Below are 21,656 nucleotides of genomic sequence, written 5' to 3' on the forward strand. Positions count from 1 at the left end.
GGGCAACCAAGCTTCCTGGGCTTCCCAGGAGCTAAAACTGATCTCGTCAGTCCTCTGAGAAACACCCTGTTCATCCTGGAGAGTCCCTGGAGTCTGACAAGCTTCTGAAGTGGCGGCTCCAGAACATTCTTTAGGCTGTGGCCCAATGTGGGCCAATCTTTAATTTTTTTCATAGTGTCTCAACTAGGTCTCAGGTGGACCTTGAACAGACTATTACATAGCCCAAAGTAGCTCCCAATTCTCTATCCTCCTAAATTTAGGTGACTTCAGCCTCCTTAGGGCTGGAATATACTACTATGGCATGGTTGACATTCTTTTTTTTTTTTTTGTAAGATTTATTTTTTTATTATGTACACAACATTCCTTCCATGTGCTTGCAGGCCAGAAGAGGGCACCAGATCTCATTATAGATGGCTGTAAGCCACCATGTGGATGCTGGGAATTGAACTCAGGACCTCTGGAAGAGCAGCCAGTGCTCTTAACCACTGAGCCATCTCTCCAGCCCATGGTTGACATTCTTAAAAAAAAAACAACCCTCCAAGGTCTGGAGAGATGGGTCAGTGGATAAGAGAACTGGCTACTCTTCCAGAGGACCCTGGTTCAATTTGCAGCACCCACAATGCTGCTCACAACTGTATGAAACTCCAGAGGATCATATGCCCTCTTCTGGCCTCTGCGAGTACTGCATGCATGTGGCATCTAGGCACAGTGCAGGCACAATACCCATAGACATAAATAAACAAAAATCTAAAAGTAAGTAAATAAATAAATAAAGTGAAAAGAGACACTCCAATGAAAAGGCTCTAGCTCAGTCTTAACACCATAGAAATTGTCCTTTGCCTGGCCTGATGGTGCAGGGGAATCATAAATTCAAGATTGACCTGTGCTACAGAGTAAGCTCAAGGTCAGCTTGGCCAACTTGGCAAGACCTTGTCTCAAAATAAAAAAGGGCTGGAGATGTAGTCCAGTGCCTGACTGTTAGCCTAGTACACACAAGGTCCTGGGTTCTGTATCAGCACCCCAGGGGGAAAGGACCCTACAGGGAAGGCCAAACAATCAGAGATCTGTTTCCCCTTGATTGCTGGGGCAGTCCTTGATCCTAGCCTTGTTCTGCAACCCTCCCCGCACCAGCCTTGGATGAGGCCCCCTCTATGATCATCCCTGTCCTCAGTGAGTTAAGAAGAGAAGTACCTGTCCCGTTGCTCCCCACAGTGAGTACCTAGCTTTACCTCACCGTTTTCTCATCATCAGCTCCAGGGGTCCCTCCCATATGTGAGAATCCGGGAGAGAAGGAGCCTGCCAGCCCACTACAGGCCAGCTTGACAAGATCACTGGCCAGACACACTCCTCTGCTCACTGGGGCCTGGAGCAGTGAATCATCTGTCTCCTTGAGAACCCCTGAGCCACTCACTGCGCTGCTTTGCAGAGACACAGGGGCCTCCACTCTCCCAACAAAGCCTCCCCACCAGACCTCAGTCTTCCATCCCACTGGGTAGCATTTTGTCCCCTCTCCTTCCCAGAATCTGACACAGAACGAGCAAGTGGCCACCATGTGCCAGAGCAATGAACAAATGGTGGCCGCATTCCAGTTCCACAGAGCGGTAGAGAGCAGGGGTGAGGGGTGAGGGTCTGCTCAGTGCGGCCTGGCCTCAAGACTTCTAAACACCCGCCACCACCCTCCTCACACGGACTTCCCAGCCAGAGGAGGGCTTCTCAGTACCATCACTCCAGAAACACAAGGCTACAGGCCACACTGCCCCAGGTTCACAGACCGGGAGGGAGCCTTCCACCAAGGTCGTAGCCCCTTCATAGACACAGAACAGATCCCATCCATGGTGTTTTATTAGTGTAAACTTCAGGTACAAACCAATTGTATAGAAAAGTCAAGGGCCTTGGTTCTCCTCCAGAAAGACTCCTGTGAAGAGCAAGAGAACAGAGTAAGGAAGGAGAAGCTATGGACTGAGCTGGGCTGGCCTAGGCCCATGACACAACCACACAGGCCAACTGCTAACTGCATCCCTCCAGAGGCCACCACCTTGTTTCCACAAACCAGAATATGATCAAGGACTTGGCATTTGTCTCTTTGCCTCTATTTCCCAAGCCTAGCACAGTGCCCGGCCCATGGTAGAGGTGCAGTGAGTGAAGAACTGGATGGTTCACTAGACCTTCCAACGAGCCATGACTGCTTTTATTTGTAAGGAAGAGAACTCATCCTAGAGTAAATTTCCCAAGTATAGTTTTATGCTACAGGGTTAAGTCTGCTCGCTGCCTCCCATGTTCTTAATATTGTCATGAGCAGTAAGCGCAGACTCAAGTGATTGACATACACACGGGCACATCAAATAGTGCCCACGCTCAAAGACGATACACACGTGAAATGTTAATGTACATATGTTGCATATACAGACATGCAGAAGCATCTATGCAAACATACATTCGCACACACAAGTGAATATCCAGTCATTTGGCCCCCACAAAATCCACAAGGATGGGTTCACTTAGGAAAGAGTTCTCTGTGGTTCCAAGTAGACAACCAGATACACCCTTCAGTACAGCAGTCCCTTACCCAGGATCTAAGCCTCCCGCCAGGAAGCCAGGTTCAGCCTAGGGATGGAGGTACAGTTGACAAAGTCTCGTGGGTATGAGTTGGACATGAAGATGTTGTTCTTGGACACAGTGGTGATGCCAGTGTTGTCACAGATGATGCGAGGAAAGGAGATTCCAGCCAGGGCCTGTCTCTGCTGGGCACTGAACACACCTGGGTTCTCCCACCAAAACCTGCATGGGAGCATCATGGACACCATGTCTGAGGATGCTCTGAGGGAGAGTATCCTGGGTTGGGAGGACATCGCCTGGCTTGAGCTGCCTCCTAAGTGTGAGAGGGCCATGGGAGATTCTGCCCTACAGCTCAGGAGAGCTCCAGGTCCTAGGCAGTGCCTATTAAGCACAGAAGACAGGAGCATGACTTCTTGGATATGTCTCTTGCTCCCATCCAGTGGTCTCTGGGCCCCTGTGTCGTGCATGCAACCACAAGGATAGAAGAGAGCCTGGGTGGCATTTGTGATTTGTTCTCTTGATTGGACACCTTTGTATAATACTCCTAAAGGTGTCATGCAAGTTAGATAAGAACTAGACATGGAGATGCTCAGGGCCATGATGGAATGACATCAAAGAGAGACAGAACTAAACTGTGACTATCCACATGGTGACTGAGAAACACTGAGAAGCCCAGAGGAAATATTAAGAGTGGCATTTTGGGACCGGCAAGATGGTTTGGTGGGTAAGGGCACTTGCCACCAAAGCTGACAACCTGAGTATCATCACTGAACCCCACATGGTGGAACCAACTCCTTAAGTTGTCCTCTGAGCTCCACCTGAGTGCTGTGGGGTGCACATGCCTCCCAGCCCGAATCTGTGCCCCCGAGCCATCCCACGGCTTCCTTACCGATCGCCATCACGTAGCTTCCTAAACTGAGTGCCAATGAGACAGGCAAGGAGCTGACCTACTCGGCCGTTGGGCTCCAGGGGCTCGGACACACCACCCATCCAGATGTCAATGTTGTTGGGTGTGCCATACTGTGCCATCAGTTTCTGTGCCAATCCCAGGTTCTTTAGCACCGTGCCAAGCTCGCCCACTGTGCTGGGCTGTGGAAGCCCGCAGAAGCGTCTCCAGGCATTGTATCCTGCATTGGGTCAGAGAACAGGTAGCTTTAAAGAGACCCCTGTCCTCCAAGGTATAGAGAATACTGGCAACAGCAGGGGAGATCTATACAGATGTTCAAAAGTCCACCTCGGCGCACACACCAGAAGCAGAGCGGAGCCCTGAAGGGGTGACTGGCTCAGGTCAAAGTGCGCAGTTGGGCTGCCCCAGACCCCTCACTGTCTTTTCCTTTCTCTCTCACTCTTTGGCAAACCCAGTTGTCACAAGTACCACCATGCCTACTTCCAAGAGGCATGGAAATAGCCTATTGTTCCTTGGAGCCATCCAACGCCTCTCTCTCTGACCCAGAGAGTGAAAGTGTGTCTCAGAGGCGTGGTTACTTATGCTCCTCCACAACAGAGGCATGGACTTTTGGGTTAGGTTGATTCGCTTGGGTCCAAGCTCCAGATCTGTCATTGACTTGACTACAGCACACAGCCAGGCTCTGAACCCCAGTTTCCTAATCGGCTCCTGCCCTCGAGTTCATGAATGTGTTAGAGGGACCTGATGACGGAAACAGATTTCCAGATCACGGAATGATACCGTTTCCAACTGCAGTGCAGGATACAAGAGTCCAGCTTGCAAAGATGCCAAGAGAGGCTAAGATACGCCTGTGGGGGGGGGAGCCTGGAAAGGGCAGGGCAGCCTCAGGTGCTTCCTGAGAGCAGGAGAAAGAGCCCTGCGCAGGACGGGAAGCTATGAACTACCCAGGAGGTGATCTGGAGCTGCGACTGCTCCCTCACCTGGGAGGCCGTGATCTCTGCTGCGCTGCATGTTCAGAGCGGGCAGGTCCAGCCCAATCCTCATAACCTGCACGAAGAGTCGCTCCCGGATCTCATCCACCACAATCTGGTTCTGGCGGTTCAGTTTGGCAGGGGTGGCCATGAGGCCTCGGAGGATGGGGTCAATGCCACCTGGGACAAGAGAGCAAGGCGAAAGGAAGGATTCGCTTGGTGCCAGATCCTAGGTGCACTCTAAGGATTTAGAGAAGAGGTCTAGGTACATGTAACACTTGAAACCAAGGTGGCCACCCGTGAGCAATCCTCAGAAGGCAATCTCTGACATTAGGGTTCATAAGCTTGGGATGACACCAGCCCTAGCCTCTTGGGTCAATGAGACTGCAAACCCATGCAGGATCCCCAAAGAAGTTATGGAAAGATTTCTTCCCAGCCTAGTCCCCTGCAGCAGAATCCATGCCATCCTGCCCTCAGCTGCTGGCCTCTCTCAGGTCCACTCACCCTCCAGCACAACTCTCCAGCTAGCAAAGAAGACCTGGCTGAGTGGGACCCGAGGGTTGGGCCCCGTGGGCCGGTACTGATTGTCCAGTCGGAACATGAAGGGTTGGATGAGGGTGTGGCCATAGCGGAAAGCATTGGTGAAGACATTGGCGATGCGAGGGTCTACTGAGTCATTGTAGCCTCGGTACCTGGGTAGGTACTTCCTCATGGCTGCTGGCCCTAACACCAAGGGCAGGTAGTCCCGGTACGTGATGATCTAAAACAAAGTCATGTGGGAGAGCTGTCTAGTCACTCCTCCCTGCAGTCTCTGGCTTGGGGGACCAATCCCACCTGCCTAGGATCAGGGTCGGTCTTACATCCCACAGCCTTAGATCTGAACTTAACAGAGTGGAACTGCAGGACATAAACAGAGCTCTGCTGTCCCTGGCTATGTGACTTTATGTCATTTATTAAACTCTCTGACCCACAAATGCAAACGAGGAATAAATTATACCACTGTCTCTCTCACAAGATTAAACAAAGTTGGTCACTATAATATCTCTCTTGCCTGTAAGTTAGTAGTGTCTCATGTCTCATGGAGAGCCAGGGACGTTGAAATAACTGAGATTATTCACAGTGACCAGCAATAGCCTGCACACAGTAGGGCTTGGTGTAGGTGTGTAGCAGGACAGAGGTCTGCTCTGGTGTGATGTCCTCAGTGAAGGGAAAGGTGTGACGGTCTCCCTCTGGATCCAAGGCTGGCATTGCCTCTGAGGCTGAAAGGAATCCCACTCGTGAGTGTGAGTGTACATCAAACCCCACCTTCAGGCCTTCACCTCTCTCTAAATCTAGCAAAGGCATGTGTGCATGTGTGAATTCATGGCCTTGCGCGCGCGTGCGTGTGTGTGTGTGTGTGTGTGTGTGTGTGTGCGCGCGCCTACCTGCGTGTGTGGTGTGTGTGTGCACATATGTGTGTGTGTATGTATAATTACTTACATTTTGGCTAGAATGAGAGTCAATGCAACATCAAAAGTCGGAAAACAGATGTAGGAACACTGCCCCGGGGTGGGGGACTCAAAATGATGACAAGTGGGCAAAGAGCCAATAGTGACAGAGTTGTTTCTGCTTCAGATCCTCTGTAGTAACAAACTATAGAGACGATCTCTGAACGACCCTCCCAACGCCATCCCCAGGCCCTCAGGAAAGACATCCTGGGAAGACAGAGAGAAGGAATTGCCCTTGCCAAGCATGTCTCAGAATCTGCCGGGTGTTTCCCTTTGGCTCCTTTGAGCCTTGCAGTATTATGGATAAAGGAGTCAGTGTTTAGCAGGGACAGTGACTTGCCCAGAAACACACGGCAAGGCTGCTGTAGGACAGCCTACCTGGACCATGGCCCCCACGATCTTCCGGGCCTCCTGGTAGAGCCTTTCCCCACTCCAGCGAGGATTCAAACGCTTCAGCTCTGTGGCCAGCCGGTTATGCTCTCGAACAAAGAGGGTGTGCACAGAGGTGAGCTCGGGCATCTCACTGGAGCGCATGTCCCCTTAAGAGAACAAAGTCTTTGTCACATCTATGGTCTCCTTCCCCTGTCCAGCAAAAGCCTTCAGTGGCTCTCCTGTGCCTGTTCTCCACCAGCCTTATCACACCAGACTCACAGGTCAGCTCCAGGCTGACATAAAGCTTGGAAACACTGTGTTCCTTCCTGTAGCCTTGTCCAACAACCATCAGGTTTGACATTAGGAACTCCTTAAGCATGAGGTCCAAGGCTTGTGCCTTTCTGTATTTTACCCTTTGCTACACACACACAAACACACACTACACACACACACACACACACACACACACACACACACACACACACTACTCACACACACCCCAATGCTCCTAAGAACCAATAGTCAGCTTATTGTCTTGATTTGGTGTAAGCCAAAAAGTAGTATGCATGTTTTCTGCAAAAATTAAATGTAATCTCGGAATCCTTCACAAAACAGGACCCCCAAAGCTCCCACTATTTGAACATAGTCGTCAGTAGCATGCTTACTGTAGGCTGATGCTAGCCTGGGCTACAAAACAAGTACCAAACTAGCTAAGGCCAACTATACAACCCAGTCTACATCATAGAGAAGAGGGTGGAGTTCTGGGTGTGACCACAATACCTGCCCTAATCCTATCCCCTACTGCCTGGTGTGTCCATTTGAAACCCCATTTCTGTCTTCCTAAGAAACCAAATTGACGAAGAGGTGATATTCTGTGACGGTATCCGCTAGAACTTTCTGGGGTGATAAAAACAATCTCTCCTCCACTGCCGGTAGGGGAGGCACTAGCCCATCGGACCGCTGAGCCCTCAAAATGTGGTTGCTACAAAAAATTGGATTTGGTTTAAAATCATTTATTTATTTATTTCAAGACAGGGTCCTCACTAAGTATAGCTTTGACTGTCCAGGAGCTCACTCTGTAGTCAAGACTGGCCTTGAACTCACAGAGATCTCCCTGCCTTTGCCTCTTGAGTGCTGGGATTAAAGGTGTGTGCCACCAAGCCCTAATAAAAATAATTTAAGGGGCTGAAGAGATGGCTCAGCGGTTAAGAGCATTGCCTGCTCTTCCAAAGGTCCTGAGTTCAATTCCCAGCAACCACATGGTGGCTCACAACCATCTGTAATGAGGTCTGGTGCCCTCTTCTGGCCTGCAGGGATACACACAGAACATTGTATACATAATAAATAAATAAATATTTTTAAAAAATAATTTAAAATTAAAATAACCATGTGTGGCTACTGGCTCCAGACTGGGCAGTGTAGTTCTAAAGGGCAAGGGCACACATTCCTCTCTGTCCTTTCCATTCTGTCCCCAAGGGACAGCTCAGCTCTCTCTTTTCCATAACATAGAGGAGGAAGAAAGAGAGGAAGAGATAGATGATACAGGCTCCTTGACAACCCTGTGTCTCCATCTTAGACTGATAGGGTGGAGGTGTGTGTGTGTGTGTGTGTGCATGTGTGTGTTTTGTTTTTGTGGCTGTTATTTTCCTTTCTGTCTCTATCCAAATGGTTACCAAGGCAACTAGACTAATAAGATGGTGAGACCAGTGTCTCTCCTCACAACCCACAAGCTGATCACATATAGGCTCCACAGGCAACACCTCTATGCCACTCTGGTCCAGACCCCAGGCTGACCTGCCAGGAAACAAGGGATGCGAGCAGAGCGGTTGGTGAGGAGGCAAGGGTCGTCGTGTAGGTTGTCAAAGGGCAACAGGGCCCTGCCATTGTCTTGGAAGCGGGTATTGACAGCCAGCAGCCCTAGCTGGTTGGTGAGGTTGCGCAGCCTCCTGGCCAGCGGGTCCTCGCTGCCATACACTGCGCTGGCATCCACGAAGGAAGTGAGTGCGTTGATCTGGTTGCGAATGGTGATGTTGCTCCCGGTGCACGCTGGGCAGGAGCGGAAGAAAGGGATGCAGTCCTCTTGGTTCCTGATTCGAGGGTCATTGGGTGGGATCTGTGGCACAGAGAGAGGCTAGCCTGGCTTTTGTGGACAGTGACAGTGGGCATGCGTGGCTTATATCACGCCAGAGAGAATTCTGACTCCTCCAGCATGGAAGGAACCTCTCATGGACCTATAGAATTAGTAGGGCTCAGCTAGCAGAGATACTGAGGTTTAGGGGTATGACAAAGAATACATTGAATGGTATGCGGAGATGCCTTTGGGGTTCGGCAAGGCCAGTCCTCTGAACCTTCTTCACTATGCGTCTTAATCCTCTTCTTCCAGGTTTCTGCCTTTTCCTCTAGGTTCCCCATCTGTCACCCTTCCCCTGTCTGTCTATGGTCCCTCTATCTCCCTCTCAGTCTCTGCTTTCATTCTCCCCAGTTCCCTCCCTACACAGCAGGGGCCTCAACCCTGACCCTGACTACTGGACAACACACACACACACACACACACAGAGAGAGAGAGAGAGAGAGAGAGAGAGAGAGAGAGAGAGAGAGAGAAGCAGGGTTAGGGGAAAACCGTCAGAAAGGGAGGAAACAGGTCAGTGCTCCTACCCTGGGAGTGTGAAGGAGAAAGGTGAGGTTCTCATCCCAGAATTCTCCCAGGCTCACAAAGAGCCAGTCACCCCACCCCCACCCCCACCCCCACCACCCAGGGCAATGCTCAGCTAAGGGCCCATGTTAGCCTGGGAGAGTGATACCCTGGTTGACAGCAGGCTCTGCTGAGGGAGACAAGTATTGACTCAAGACCAGCAAGCAGGGGCTAGGAAGCATCTAGGGCACAGAAGGGCACAACCGCTAATGCGAACCATCTTCGGTGGATGGAAGGGGGTAGCACCTTGAGGGGGAAGCACGGTGGCTGCTGTAGGCAGCTGATCTCGCAGTTGAGGCCAGTGAAGAAAGAGGACCGGGTAGCTGGCTCAGGAGTCAAGGTTAAGTCGTGGTCCAGAAACTGTCCCCACTGCATGAACATTAGCGCACGCTGCTGGTCCCGGGTCAGCTGATCATTGGGGAAGCGCACGATGGCATTGGAGACCGCTCGAGCCTGTAGCGAGCGAGCGAGCGACAGCAGGAGTCAGTGGACGCCAGGGTCCCGCACATCGGGCTAGGCTCTTCTCCCTCTACTGGACGCTCACCAATGGCACACTGAAACCACCACGCTTGACCCCACGCGTCCAGCCGAAGGGTAATGAGAAGCCATCTTCGTACTCAGCCGGCAGCCAGCGTGCAAAGGCGCGGTTGGAGGCCCCCAGCGTGGGGCTGCGCCTGCAGGGAAGCACAGAGCGCTGGCCCAAGGGGTCGCCACAGGCGGGACCTAGACCCACTACACCACACATCCGCGAACTGCCCTGGGTCCACACCTGTTGTTGCACTGTCCGGTAATGGTGCGATACTTGTCCTGCTCAGGGCACGTCACCCCCACGTCCTGATAGGCGCAGCCACTTGACTTGGACAACAGATTCAGCTGAGCAGGTGTCAGTACGTCTGCCAGTGGGAACCAGGATCTTAGACCTGAGCCCTCCCCCACCCCATTTCCTATGCTAGTCAACCTGGGTCTGAGAGCCCAGTGAGGAAAAGAGTGGGGTGGGCTGGCTAGCGGGGAAGCAGAAGGAGGGCTAGGTTACCTCTGAGATTCCTAGGAACAGTGGTTCTCAGTTTTCCTAAAGCTACGACCCTTTAATACAGTTCCTCATGTTGTGGTGACCCCCAACCATAAAATTATTTTTGTTGCTACTTCCTAACTGAAAATTTTCTACTGCTATGAATCATAACACAATGATCTGTGTTTTCCAATGATCTTAAGTGACCCCTGTGAAAGGGGTCGTTCCACCCTACAAGGGGTCATGACCCACAGTTTGACACTGCTGCATCAGAGGGAGAATTAGGGAGGATGGGGTAGAAGTTTCTAGGGGATGAGGGGTAGTGACTAAAGGGGAGGGTTACAGTACCCGTGACATTGAAAGGCCCTGGCCGCAGGGGCTGCAGCTTCCTCTTCAGCAGGTCTAGAGCCACGTGAAGATAGTCTGCGGCCCTTACAGCTGTTCTGGTGGCTGCCACGGGCTGCTTGAAGTAGGATATGAGTTCCATGGGGCTAGCGGTGCCTCTTCGAAGACTCTCTTTGATGCTGCTTAGGCAAGGGAGGGTCAGAGAAGGGGTACAGAGACATTCAGCAGAGTCCAGCCTATGGCGGGCAGACAGAACCGTGTGGAGAACCACAGAACAAAGTGGGTTTCTTTTGTCCACAGGGTATGGACCTGCCTGTCCAGACAGAAGCAAGGCCATTGGGAGTGGCTTTGAAGACGTTCCTACAGCCAGAAACTCAAGGACACATAGATAGGTCCAGAGTCACCTAAGGGTCCCCATCCTTTCTACAAAGCCCTTACTGTGTGTCCTGTCTCCAAAAGGTGTGGAGCAGGTTTGCCCAGGGCTGGCCAGTGCCTGGCATTCCCACCTTTCTCTACGCTCTTTGTAGGCCTTGTCCACCAGCTGCTTGGCCTCCTCCATCGAGGCCAGGATCATTGAATTCTCCACTTCCCCGGGGATAGCTGCCAAGAGCATAAATCACAAGGTCAGGCGTGGTCCGGGACCCTCACCAGGCTCCAGAGCTAAGGAAGCCTGCACAGGGAAAGGGAGCCACTGAGCTGAGGAGCTCCCCAGTAGACCCACTCTCCCTTCCTTTTGGCACTAGTACCTGGAGTGGCACCACTGGAGGTCTGCAGCACTGCCAGAAAAGCCAGGAGGCCTGCCAAGGCCAAGAATAGCTTCATCTCTGCAAAAGACCCCAGCCCAGGAAGCGCACGGAGCATCTGAGTACAGAGAGTATTGAGAAGAGGCTCACCAGCCCTCGTCCCCCAAGTCCCCTTCTCACACTTCTCCCCCAGTGGTTCAGTCGATGAGGAAGGCCTCTGTGAGTGAGGGGTCTACAACCCAACCCACCCTCCAGCTGTAGTCTCCAGTTCCCAAGAGCTCCACTCCACAGCTCACCTGACACACTGTCAGCACCTCTCCCTAAAACTGGCCTTTTATGTCCTCTAAGCTGGGGGCGGGGCGAAGTAAAAAGAGATCCGGCCCAACACTAAACTCTCCTCCCCTCGCTGTGTATGGGGAGTTTAGGAAGCCCTTGTGTCTGGTATAAAGGTCAGAATGAAGCAGCTGTTTTTAGATGGACTCACTTTGAAGAAATCATGGTAAAGTGATTGTTTCTGAGAGTTGTTTTTCTGAAGGAGTTTTGCACTCTTTGCACGATCTTCTCATAAGACCTTCTTGGCAAACTAGGAAGTCTTGTACCATATCAATCACTCCAAATAGCGCACAATTCAAGGCTGAGCTTACAGAGCTGATGTGCTCATTAAGAAACACAAAGATTGCAGGCAGTGGTGGTACACTCCTTTAATCCCAGCACTAGGGAGGCAGAGGCAGCTGGATCTGTGAGTTCGAGGCCAGCCTGATCTACAGAACAAGTTCCAGGACAGCCAGGACTACACAGAGAAACCCTGTCTCAAAAAGAAAGAGAGAGACAGAGAGAGAGAGAGAGAGAGAGAGAGAGAGAGAGAGAGAGACAGGTTAGGGCTGTGTTGTGAGGAGCTTGTCTCTCTCTGAAATGTCTTTTGTAGAGCAGTCAATAAACATGCTTGTGGAAAGTCACTTTGGTGTTCAGTTCACAGAAGCTGACCCCCTCCCCGCTCCTTCAAGGCCCCATTTCATCCTGGAGCGTCTCTCTTCAGTCACCCTGCCTGACTCACTTTACCAACGGGGCTGCACAGAGAGGAGCCCTTGAGATGGAGGACCTGGGCAAGAGACAGTGATCAGAGCTCTTCCTGGAGAGCCCAGACAGCTAGTCCCTCAAAATGTTGGCTCAACTGAGTATCCCAGATTCCTTTGAAAGAAACAAAATTCAGGAGCCAAAAGCTAAAGAGCTATGGGGAGTCCTGCAGTTCCCCCCACCCAGGGGAGAAGGGAAGGTGATGGGGAAAATGCAGTAACGTTGACCCCTTAGGTGGCCCCAGAGTCACCCCCTCTCCAATCCTTGAACCCAGTGGGGCCAAGGGAACAGGAAATCTGGCTGGAGACAGTTGGGCTTCACAGGAAGGAGGACCCTGGGGGCTGGAGGCTCAGAGCAAAGGCAACTTCCTGTCTCGCCACGGCCCCTTCTTCTTGACTTCTGGTGGGGAGGGACCCATGTCTGCTCCTGGAGGGGCAGAGCTGGTTGTGGTTGATGGTCAGTTGGTGATGCAGCCCAGGGCCTCTTCAAGACAAGAGCAGTCAGTTAGGAAGGTTCGGGTTAATGATTCGAGGTCGTTATGAAATAGAAAGGGGGAATTTCTCCGTTGAGAAAGGCTTAGCTGTAGAACTGCCGTTCTTAACCAGAGAAAGTACAGTGCCTGTCTACCTCCTGGGACCCTTCCCAGGTCTGGGGTAGGACTGTGTGGTCACCTTCCTGTCATCCACTCTTGTCTATGCTCAGATCCCATCTTGGGTAAGGAACAAGGGACAAGGCCACACCCAAATAAATATCTTTCCACTGTGTCCAAGAATCCTGTTACCTGGGAAACTGATCCCAGACACAGAAGAATCATTCTTCTGCTCATGCTATGTATGAAATTGGACAAATGGCTTTTTGAGAATCAGGTCTAGAATTTTAGAAACTTTTTTTTTTTTTTTTTTGGATTTTCGAGACAGGGTTTCTCTGTAGCTTTTGGTTCCTATCCTGGAACTAGCTCTTGTAGTCCAGGCTGGCCTTGAACTCACAGAGATCCACCTGCCTCTGCCTCCCTAGTGCTGGGATTAAAGGCATGCGCCACCACCGCCCGGCCTTTAGAAACTTTTGAATATACTTTTTAAGGTTTATTTATTATGCATACATGTTATATATTATGTAAATATTATATATACATAATTATTTATTATGTCTATATGTTCTGACTGCCTGCACACCAGAAGAGGGCACCAGATCTCATTCTAGATGCTTGGGAACCACCATGTAGTTTCTGGGACTTGAACTCAGGACCTCTGGAAGAACAACCAGTGCTCCTCCTAATCCTCTGAGCCACCCCTCCAGTCCTTCAGCTTTAAAAATTCTACAGGTAACATACTTTTCATCAGTGAGAATCTGGAGGGCATGAACAAGCAAGAAATAAAAATAAATTGAGCTGGAAGTGCTGGTACATGCCTGTAATTCAAGCACTTGAGAAATAGACGGGAGGATGAGAGATCAGAGGCCAGCGTCAGCTGAAGAGCTAACTTGAGGCCAGCCTGACCTATATGAGACCTCAGCTCGGAAATAAAACAAAGTAAATAGAAATTACTTATAATCAATTGATTTTGTGGTTGATTTTTTCAAAATTTTGTCATTGTCATATAAATAAGCAATAAGAATGAACAAAATTTCCAGTCATCCTATAGAGTTTACGATCCTTTGTGTAGAAATAATATTTCTCTTGAAAGACTCTTAAGGATAATTTTATATTATTTTATAACTTTTTGACACAGGGTCTTACTGTACTACCCAGGCTGGTCTTGCTTGAACGTGAACACCTCTTGCCTCAGCCTCTGGATTACTAGGATCGCAATCAGACACCACCACCAAGATTGTCACAACTTCTTACAGGACTCAACAGCTTAGTCTTCACACCTCCCGGTCAATACATATGCACTTGTTTCATTTTTAAAATTTGTTTCATTGTATTTATTTGTGGTTTTGATTATTTATTTATTGGACTGTAAGTGTGTGTGTGTGTGTGCACACCACTGTCAGAGGACAACTCGAGGGTGTCAGTTTTCTCTTTCCACCATTTGAGTCCCAAAGATGATTCAGGCTTGGTGCAGGTGCCTTTACCCACTGAGTCATCTCGCTGGCCCCTTTTGTCTCCTTCCTTTTTGCTTGTTTGCTATGAGACAGGGTCTCTCTACGTAGCCCTTGCTCTCCTGGAACTCACTATGTAGGCCAGGCTGGCCTCCAATTTATATAGAGATCCACCTGCCTCTGCCTCCTGAGTGCTAGGATTAAAGTTATGTGCCACCATCCTGGGCACTATTTGCTTTTATGCCTGCAGATTCTGCATGAATAACTTATGTGATTTATTAACTAGACCTTTCTTGTTAGATACTTGGACAATATTTTGAGGAGCATCCTTGAAGATGGATCGCTAGTCACATCTTCAGTTAATTCCTTAGGCAAGAAGTCCTTCGCTACGGGCAGCTCTGCATGCCCTTAATCCCAACACTGGGGATGCTGAGGCAGGTGGATTCTGATCTTGAAGCCAGTCTGTTTGAGATAGAGGAAGACCCAGTCTCAATTTATTTTTTCAAAATATCGCTCTAGTTAGGACCTTAAGAACTATACTGAATAGATATAGAGAGAGTGGACAACCATGTCTTGTTCCTGATTTCAGTGGAATCGCTGGGAGTTTCTCTCCATTTAGTTAATGTTGGCTGTTGGCTTGCTGTATATTGCCTTAATTATGTTTAGGTATGTCCCTTGTATCCCTGCTCTCTCCAAGACCTTTATCATGAAGGGATATTGTATTTTGTCAAATGCTTTATCGGCATCTAATGAGATGATCATGTGGTTTTTATTTTTCAGCTTGTTTATATAGTGGATTATGTTGACAGATTTTCATATGTTGAACCATCCCTGCATCTGTGGGATGAAGCCACCTTGGTCATGGTGGATGATGGTTCTGATGTGTTCTTGAATTCGATTTGCTAGTATTTTATTTAGTATTTTTGCACCAATGTTCATGAGTGAGATTGGTCTGTAATTCTCTTTCTTAGTATTGTCTTTCTGTGGTTTGGGTATCAGGGTAATTGTAGCCTCATAAAAAGAGTTTGGCAGTGTTCCTTCTGTTTCTATTCTGTGGTATAATTTGAGGAGTATTGGTGTTAGTTCTTCTTTGAAAGTCTTGTAAAATTCTGAGCTGAAACCAGCTGGTCCTGGGTTTTTTTTTGGTTGGGAGACTTTTGATGACTGTTTCTATTTCTTCAGCAGTTATAGGTCTGTTTAATTTGCTTATCTGGTCTTGATTTAATTTTGGTAAGTGATATTTATCCAGAAAGTTGTCCATTTCCTTTAAGATTTCCAATTTTGTGGAGTATAGGTTTTCAAAATATGACCTGGGGGCTGGAGAGATGGCTCAGAGGTTAAGAGCACTGGCTGCTCTTCTAGAGGTCCTGAGTTCAATTCCCAGCAACCACATAATGGCCCTCAGCCATCTATAATAAGATCTGGAGCCTTCTTATGACATGTGCATATATAACAAATAAATAAACTTTAAAAAATGACCTAGTGATCCTCTGTATTTCCTCCATGTCTGTTGTTATGTCCCCCTTTTCATTTTTGATTCTGTTAATTTGGATATTCTCTCTCTGCCTTTTGGTTAGTTTGGATAAAGGTTTGTCTATTTTGTTGATTTTGTCAAAGAACCAACTCTTTGTCTCATTGATTCTTTGTATTGTTTTCTTTGTTTCTATTTTGTTGATTTCAGCTCTCAATTTGATTATTTCCTGCCATCTAGTTCTCTTAGGTGAGTTTGCTTCTCTTTTGTCCAAAATATCTTAGCAGTAAAATTTGGGCTTGCACAATTTTAGGCCTTTAGAATTTGTTGCCCAATGCCGGGCATGTGGACGGTACTCCAACCTTCCAGCAGGCAAGCATGACAGCACCTGTTCCCCGTGGCCCTCATCAGCCCTTTTTATGTGATTGGAAGGAAGAGACAGTGAATGGATTTTTTTTTTTTTAACAGAGATGATAAGAAGAAAGTCCAACAAGGAAACGCTGTTGCCAAGGATACCAGTGCGGTACAGTTCAGAATAATCTGCCAGCCTCCCTGGCTTTCAAGTCACGGCTCTTTATCTAATGGCCTCTGCCGTTATTCCTGACCTTTCGTCGGTGACTTCTTTAATGGGTATTTATTAAGCCCTTGCATATGTTGAGTGTTGGACTGCACTAGGCAGGAAACACACTCCATGGAGCAAAGTGTAGGCCTTGTCCTCCAGGAACTCATAGTGAGGAAGCCAAAAGCAAGCAAATGGCATCTTACATACCCGCACAAAACTCTCATGGAGTGTCAAAGCCCTTGGATCAACTGGGGGTCAGGGATACCAAAAAAGACTTCCTTGAGGGACCTATGCTTTATACTATGTCTTGAAGGATGTTTGGGGGTGATTAAATAAACACAAATTGGGGAGGGCATTCTAGATAGCCCCAAACACCAGACCTAGTAGATGTCACTCAGACCATTTCAATGCAGGGACACAGTGGTCACTAGAGTAGGCTGGGGAGACAAACAGGGCCCAAGGCCCAACACTCTTGTGAATTTTTGTACTTAAGGGCCCAGGCAGCTATGAAGGTCTTGAAACAGGAGAGTGTGGGTCACCCAGGCAGCCCAGGTCAGTCACACAGAGATTTCAGATGTCAACGCTGAGAACACTGTGGGCTCCCATCAACGGGGAAGCTGGCCCTACCTTTCCATAAGCAGCAAGAACAAGGAATACTTCTGAGAAAGAAGGCCAATGCCTGGAACTCTCTACCCACTGGAGGGGAGAATTCTCAAGCAAAGACTTCTCTAAGCCCCCAGCCTGTACCTCAGGGCATGGGTTGTGGGCCCAGGGTGCCCAGAGCCTGGAGATGCTCTGTGGCTTCCCAATGATTCTGACCACTTAACCGTGCCTCACTTGGGGCCTCTGCAAGGCCGGCAGCCTCCCTTACCTGGACTCTGTTTATCCCTCATCTAGCGAGGCCCTCTATGTGTCAGGTGCTCCCAGGCCCCTGAGAACTTGGAAGATCAGAAGATGACTCCCTGGAAGGAGGTTCCACACAAGCATTGCCCCAGCAGTCACGCCTCAGCTCCCTGCCCCAGGAAAGATCTCTGGAGGGCACCCCTGGAACTGCTACATCTCCAGACTACAGTCATGGAGGGAGGGAACACCCCAGCCAGCGCACACACCTCTCTACTCTCCCTTCTCCTTGATGGACTTTCCCAAACTTCCCAGCCCTTCGAATTTAGCCCAGCTTCCTGTGTGATAACAGGGCAACCACTGCTTGCAAAACAGATTGCTGTTTCTTAATCCTGTTTAGGAAACAGTTCAGTTGAAATTAGAGGAAGATTCGTGTGTGTGTGTGTGTTTGTGTGTGTGTGTGTGTGTGTGTGTGTGTGTGTGTGTAAGGAAGTGTCTCCAGCCAGCTTTGGAAGCTGGATACCAGGCCTCGACAGTCGGGATGCAAACACACCAATTGCACCTAACCGATAGACAGCTTTTGGCTTGACTTTCTTCAACATCTTCGTTCATCGAAGGGTTGAAATTGCATGAGGGGAGGACATAGCTTGGTTGGTAGAGTGCTTGCCTAGAATGCAGGAGGCCAGGGGTTCAGGCCCCAACACTGCATGGATTGGGCAGAGTGTAACGCATCTATAATGCCTGAGCTCAGAAGATGGAAACGGGAACTCAAGATCGTCCTTGACTACACAGCAGGGTGGAGGCCAGCCTAAGATACGTGGAGCCCTATGCCAAAAGAAAGCTACAGATGAGGTTTAAATTCCCCTCTACAAGGCTACAGTGGCACTCCCAGCTTCGGTCGCTTTCCTGCTCTCTTTAAACACAAACACTGTGGTCATCTTTATTTGTCTCTCCAAAGCATTTGCTGTACATGCTCTCATTTGTGGATCTGTGGGGAACATTTGTCCGTAACTGACCCGACTTTATGTGAATTGCTCGGCAATGTGTTTCTTTCACTCAGCAACACATCTGGGCTGGGAGTGTGGCTCCGTGGTAGCATGCTTGCCTGCACAAAGGCCTGGGCTCAGTCTTCACCACTAAGGAAGAAGAGAAGGAGGGAGGGAGGTGAGAGAGAGAGAGAAAATACTTCTCATAGACATGCCTTAAGTTCCATTAAAAACCGCCACTCAGCGGGCACAGGACCTGCACACACTCAAGTCAAAGTCCCGACTTGGAGAGGGCAGCTGAGCACAGGTCCCACCTCTAGCTGCTGTTGGCAGCTCCTAGCTGCAGGGAGAGGGAGAGTCAGTCTTCATTAAGGGTGTGGCCACTGATAGGGAGAGCACGCTCTAGTGGAGGACCCCACTCCCCAGAACATGTAAGCAGTCCAAATTAGGTTCAAGAAGTTTAAAAGAGAGAAGGGAGACTTAAGGTGGTTGAGGAAAGGAACTGTGGATCTGGAGGAGTTGGGGGGAGGGTGGACAGAAACTAGGGTGTGTGACTTTCTCAAAGAATTCATAAAAGCATTTTAAAAGCATCACTTTCAAGATTGTTACATAAGGGTTGGGGCCATGGCTCAGTGGTATAGCGCTTGCCTTGCATATATGAGATTCTAGGTTGACTCCACAGTTTTGCCAAAAGTCCTTTGACTTAAATTAGTACATTTCCTTCACTGGGCTATACGACTTTTATGTGATCCATTTTCTCTTAATAGAAGCTGACAGTTTCCCATTATTAAAAACAATGGGCTAGGAAGCCTCTGACGTGCACATACCTGTTCTCTGGTGCAAAGCAGCTACACAAGATCTCAGCGTTTGTGTTTCCAGGTTCCGGCGGCTGAACCAGAGCCTCACACCTGTTTGGCAAGCACTCAGCACTCTACAGCCGAGCCGTGGTTTTGCGCATTTTCATTTTTTTAAGGGAGGGGGTAGTTCACTGCAGACATCCCCTGCCCCTAAGGTATTATTTTTAATTTTTATCCTCTAGATATTTCCAAACTGTTCTCTAATACTTTTTGCTTTCCTTTGGGATCACATAACATTGCCACAATGTCATCGCTTGGATTAATAGTTGGAATGAGTATATTTTTATTTGTATTATAACCACTGTCACTTTTCTGTCTGGCTTTGCCCATTTTTCTCTTGAACCGTCATTCTGTTTGCTGATTTGTAAAAGTTGCTTATGTTCTGTGTGTACACACGGTAATCCTTCAGTTGTCATGCATGTTGCCATTGATGAAGAAAATATTTGTAACATGTTGCAAACATTTTCTTCATCAATTGCTTTTTATTTATTCTTTATACCATTTGATAATCTTCTCCTTCAGATTTTGCATTTTGTCCCTGTCTCTTTGTCCCCTCTTTCTGTGCCCTCTTTTATTGTTATTTTTATATTTTGGCTTTTTGAGACAGAGTTTCTCTGTGTATCTTTGGCTGTCCTGGAACTCACTCAGTAGACCAGGTTGTCCTTGAACTCACAGAGATCCACCTGCCTCTGTTGGGATTAAAGGTGTGTGACACCTCACCCAACTATTCTCTTTTTTTTTCTTTTTCTTTTAAGGACTTTATCCTTTTTTTTTTCTCCCAAGCTTACATATATTTTTAAACACACAGTAAACCGTTTGGAGATTTTCTTCATCTTTGTATCTGTCTTTACTGTATATCTCTCTTTTTATGACCACATGAGTCTTTAATTTGCTAAGCGATATGGCTAGGATTAAAGCCATGGCTTTGATGGCTGGATCCAGCCCATTCCTTAGCTCTTTTCTCAGAGTCTAGCCTCATGGCAGAGGTACTGGCAGGAGCCATGTTTATTGCCACAACTCTATGGCGTTTCAAGGCCCCTGCCATCACCAAAAAGTATGCAGTCAGCTTTAAATCAACACCATTTAAGTGTTTCATGGCAGGACCTCTTAAAAGAGCTGCAAGGTTTTGCAGCTAAAGCTGAGTCAGGAAGCCTCTCTTAAATGAGAGCACTTACCTGTAGCAAGCAGAGCCCACCCAAGAAAGTGCTGCTATCAAGAAGCCATGCTTAACTCTATTCTTTTCCATCTAGAATAGCTTCCTAAGCTCTCTCAGGTTGTAAGTGGATTTAGCTGTCCACGTTGGTGCCATTTGTTGACCAAGGTTTCTGTCCCACCCAGTCCTGTTTCTGTTCAGTCCCAAAAAAATACACCGAGGTCTATATTAATTATAAACCGTTTGGCCTATTAGCTCTGGCTTCTTACTAACTTTCTTTTTTAAAAAAAATATTTTTTAATAATTTATTTTTTTTATTTATGTCTATATGAGGGTGTCAGATACTTTGGTGTTACAGGTGGTTATGAGCTGCCATATGGGTGCTGGTAATTGAACCTGGGTCCTCTAGAAGAGCAGACAGTGCTCTTAACCATTGGGCCATCTCTCCAGTCCCCATAACTTTTTCTTACATCTTATATTAACCCATTATTCTTGTCTGTGTTAGCCACGTGGCTTGGTACCTTTTTCGGCAAGACAGTCACACCTTGCTTGTTCTGAGTCAGCTTCCTCTCTCTCTCTCTCTCTCTCTCTCTCTCTGGGTGACGACTCCTTTCTGTGCCCTCTTTAAGGTAGTAAACATATATTCTTCTGTATAGGCTCTTGTGTGTGCTCTTATACAACCTTAACAGTTGATATTTAGGTTTTAACTCATCTTAAAGCTTCATGCATATGAACAGGGAAATACCATACAGATTTATTTGTTTGTTTATTCATTTCACTTTTTTGAGACAGGGTCTCACTATGTGGCCCTTGACTGGCCTGGATCTCACCATGCAGTCAGACTCATAGAGACCCTCCTGTCTCTGCCTCCCACGTGCTGGGATTAAAAGAGTGCACCTCCACACGCAGCGAGACCCTTAATGCTGGTCTGTCACTTCTCTGCCGACTTGTGGGCACTGCTTCCGCCACTTACCTATGCCTTGACTATTTCTAGATTGTTCCAATCTACTAGTCTCCTGGTTGATGTGTTAATATGTCACCACTGCAATTACTATGGTTGCCTAATATTTTTTAAGGGTGGAGATTTTTTGGTTTGCTGTTATTGATGCTGTTGCTGTTTGTCTAACCTGTCTCCCTGGAATGGAGCACTGTGCTGAACTCTCCCATTCACACCCTGCTCTGGGGTCTCTGAATGTGACCCTCATCCGTTCACTCATTTTTCTTACAATCCTGTTGTGTGTTTCCAGCCTAAGATGCCCATTTCTTGACTTCAGATAGGACTTCGTGAAGTACCTGTTCATCAGCTGTTTTCCTTATGTCTGTTACGTCTATGGGTCTGGTGTGGGACAGGTGGGGGATGCAGTGTGTGGCCACCCTGCTGTCTTGCAATGGATGCCTTCTCTCTTCTGTTTCCTCTACTCTCTTCCCAGGGGGGTCTGTCCCCCACTTCCCATCCTACCCTGTCTCTGGAAGGATTAGTTTTGCCTCAGCCACCCTTCAAGGAAAGCTTCTGGATATTGGAGTCATGAATCCAAAGCCATCAGCATGACCCATCCCTCTATGGAGTCTTCTACCCAGGCAGAGTCCAGCA

At 48.4% G+C, this 21,656-nt stretch overlaps 1 protein-coding gene across 1 annotated transcript; it reads right to left on the bottom strand.

Annotated features, from left to right (window-relative positions):
* Positions 1–1,836: 1,836 nt before the first annotated feature.
* Mpo (myeloperoxidase) lies at positions 1,837–11,161 on the bottom strand. Its single transcript, XM_075942276.1, has 13 exons — positions 11,086–11,161; positions 10,846–10,939; positions 10,343–10,518; positions 9,755–9,878; positions 9,530–9,659; positions 9,232–9,438; positions 8,088–8,406; positions 6,300–6,460; positions 4,939–5,194; positions 4,444–4,614; positions 3,446–3,683; positions 2,567–2,778; positions 1,837–1,915 (listed from the first exon to the last, which is right to left on the bottom strand). Exons 1-12 carry the CDS (start codon positions 11,159–11,161, stop codon positions 2,574–2,576), a joined length of 2,157 nt encoding a protein of 718 aa, XP_075798391.1. The 3' UTR covers positions 1,837–1,915; positions 2,567–2,573.
* Positions 11,162–21,656: the final 10,495 nt, after the last annotated feature.

This window comes from Microtus pennsylvanicus, chromosome 11 (genome assembly GCF_037038515.1).
Source record: "Microtus pennsylvanicus isolate mMicPen1 chromosome 11, mMicPen1.hap1, whole genome shotgun sequence".
Taxonomy (NCBI): Eukaryota; Metazoa; Chordata; class Mammalia; order Rodentia; family Cricetidae; genus Microtus; species Microtus pennsylvanicus.

Bases quoted from the DNA above. Each gene is read 5' to 3' on its own strand.
- Mpo (XM_075942276.1), bottom strand. From the start codon at position 11,161: ATGAAGCTATTCTTGGCCTTGGCAGGCCTCCTGGCTTTTCTGGCAGTG. The intron at 5,195-6,299 runs GTAGGCTGTCCT...ACTTTGTTTTAG, and splicing joins TCGTGGGGGCCATGGTCCAG to ATCATCACGTACCGGGACTA. The intron at 2,779-3,445 runs GTAAGGAAGCCG...GCTCCCATGCAG, and splicing joins AAGCTACGTGATGGCGATCG to GTTTTGGTGGGAGAACCCAG.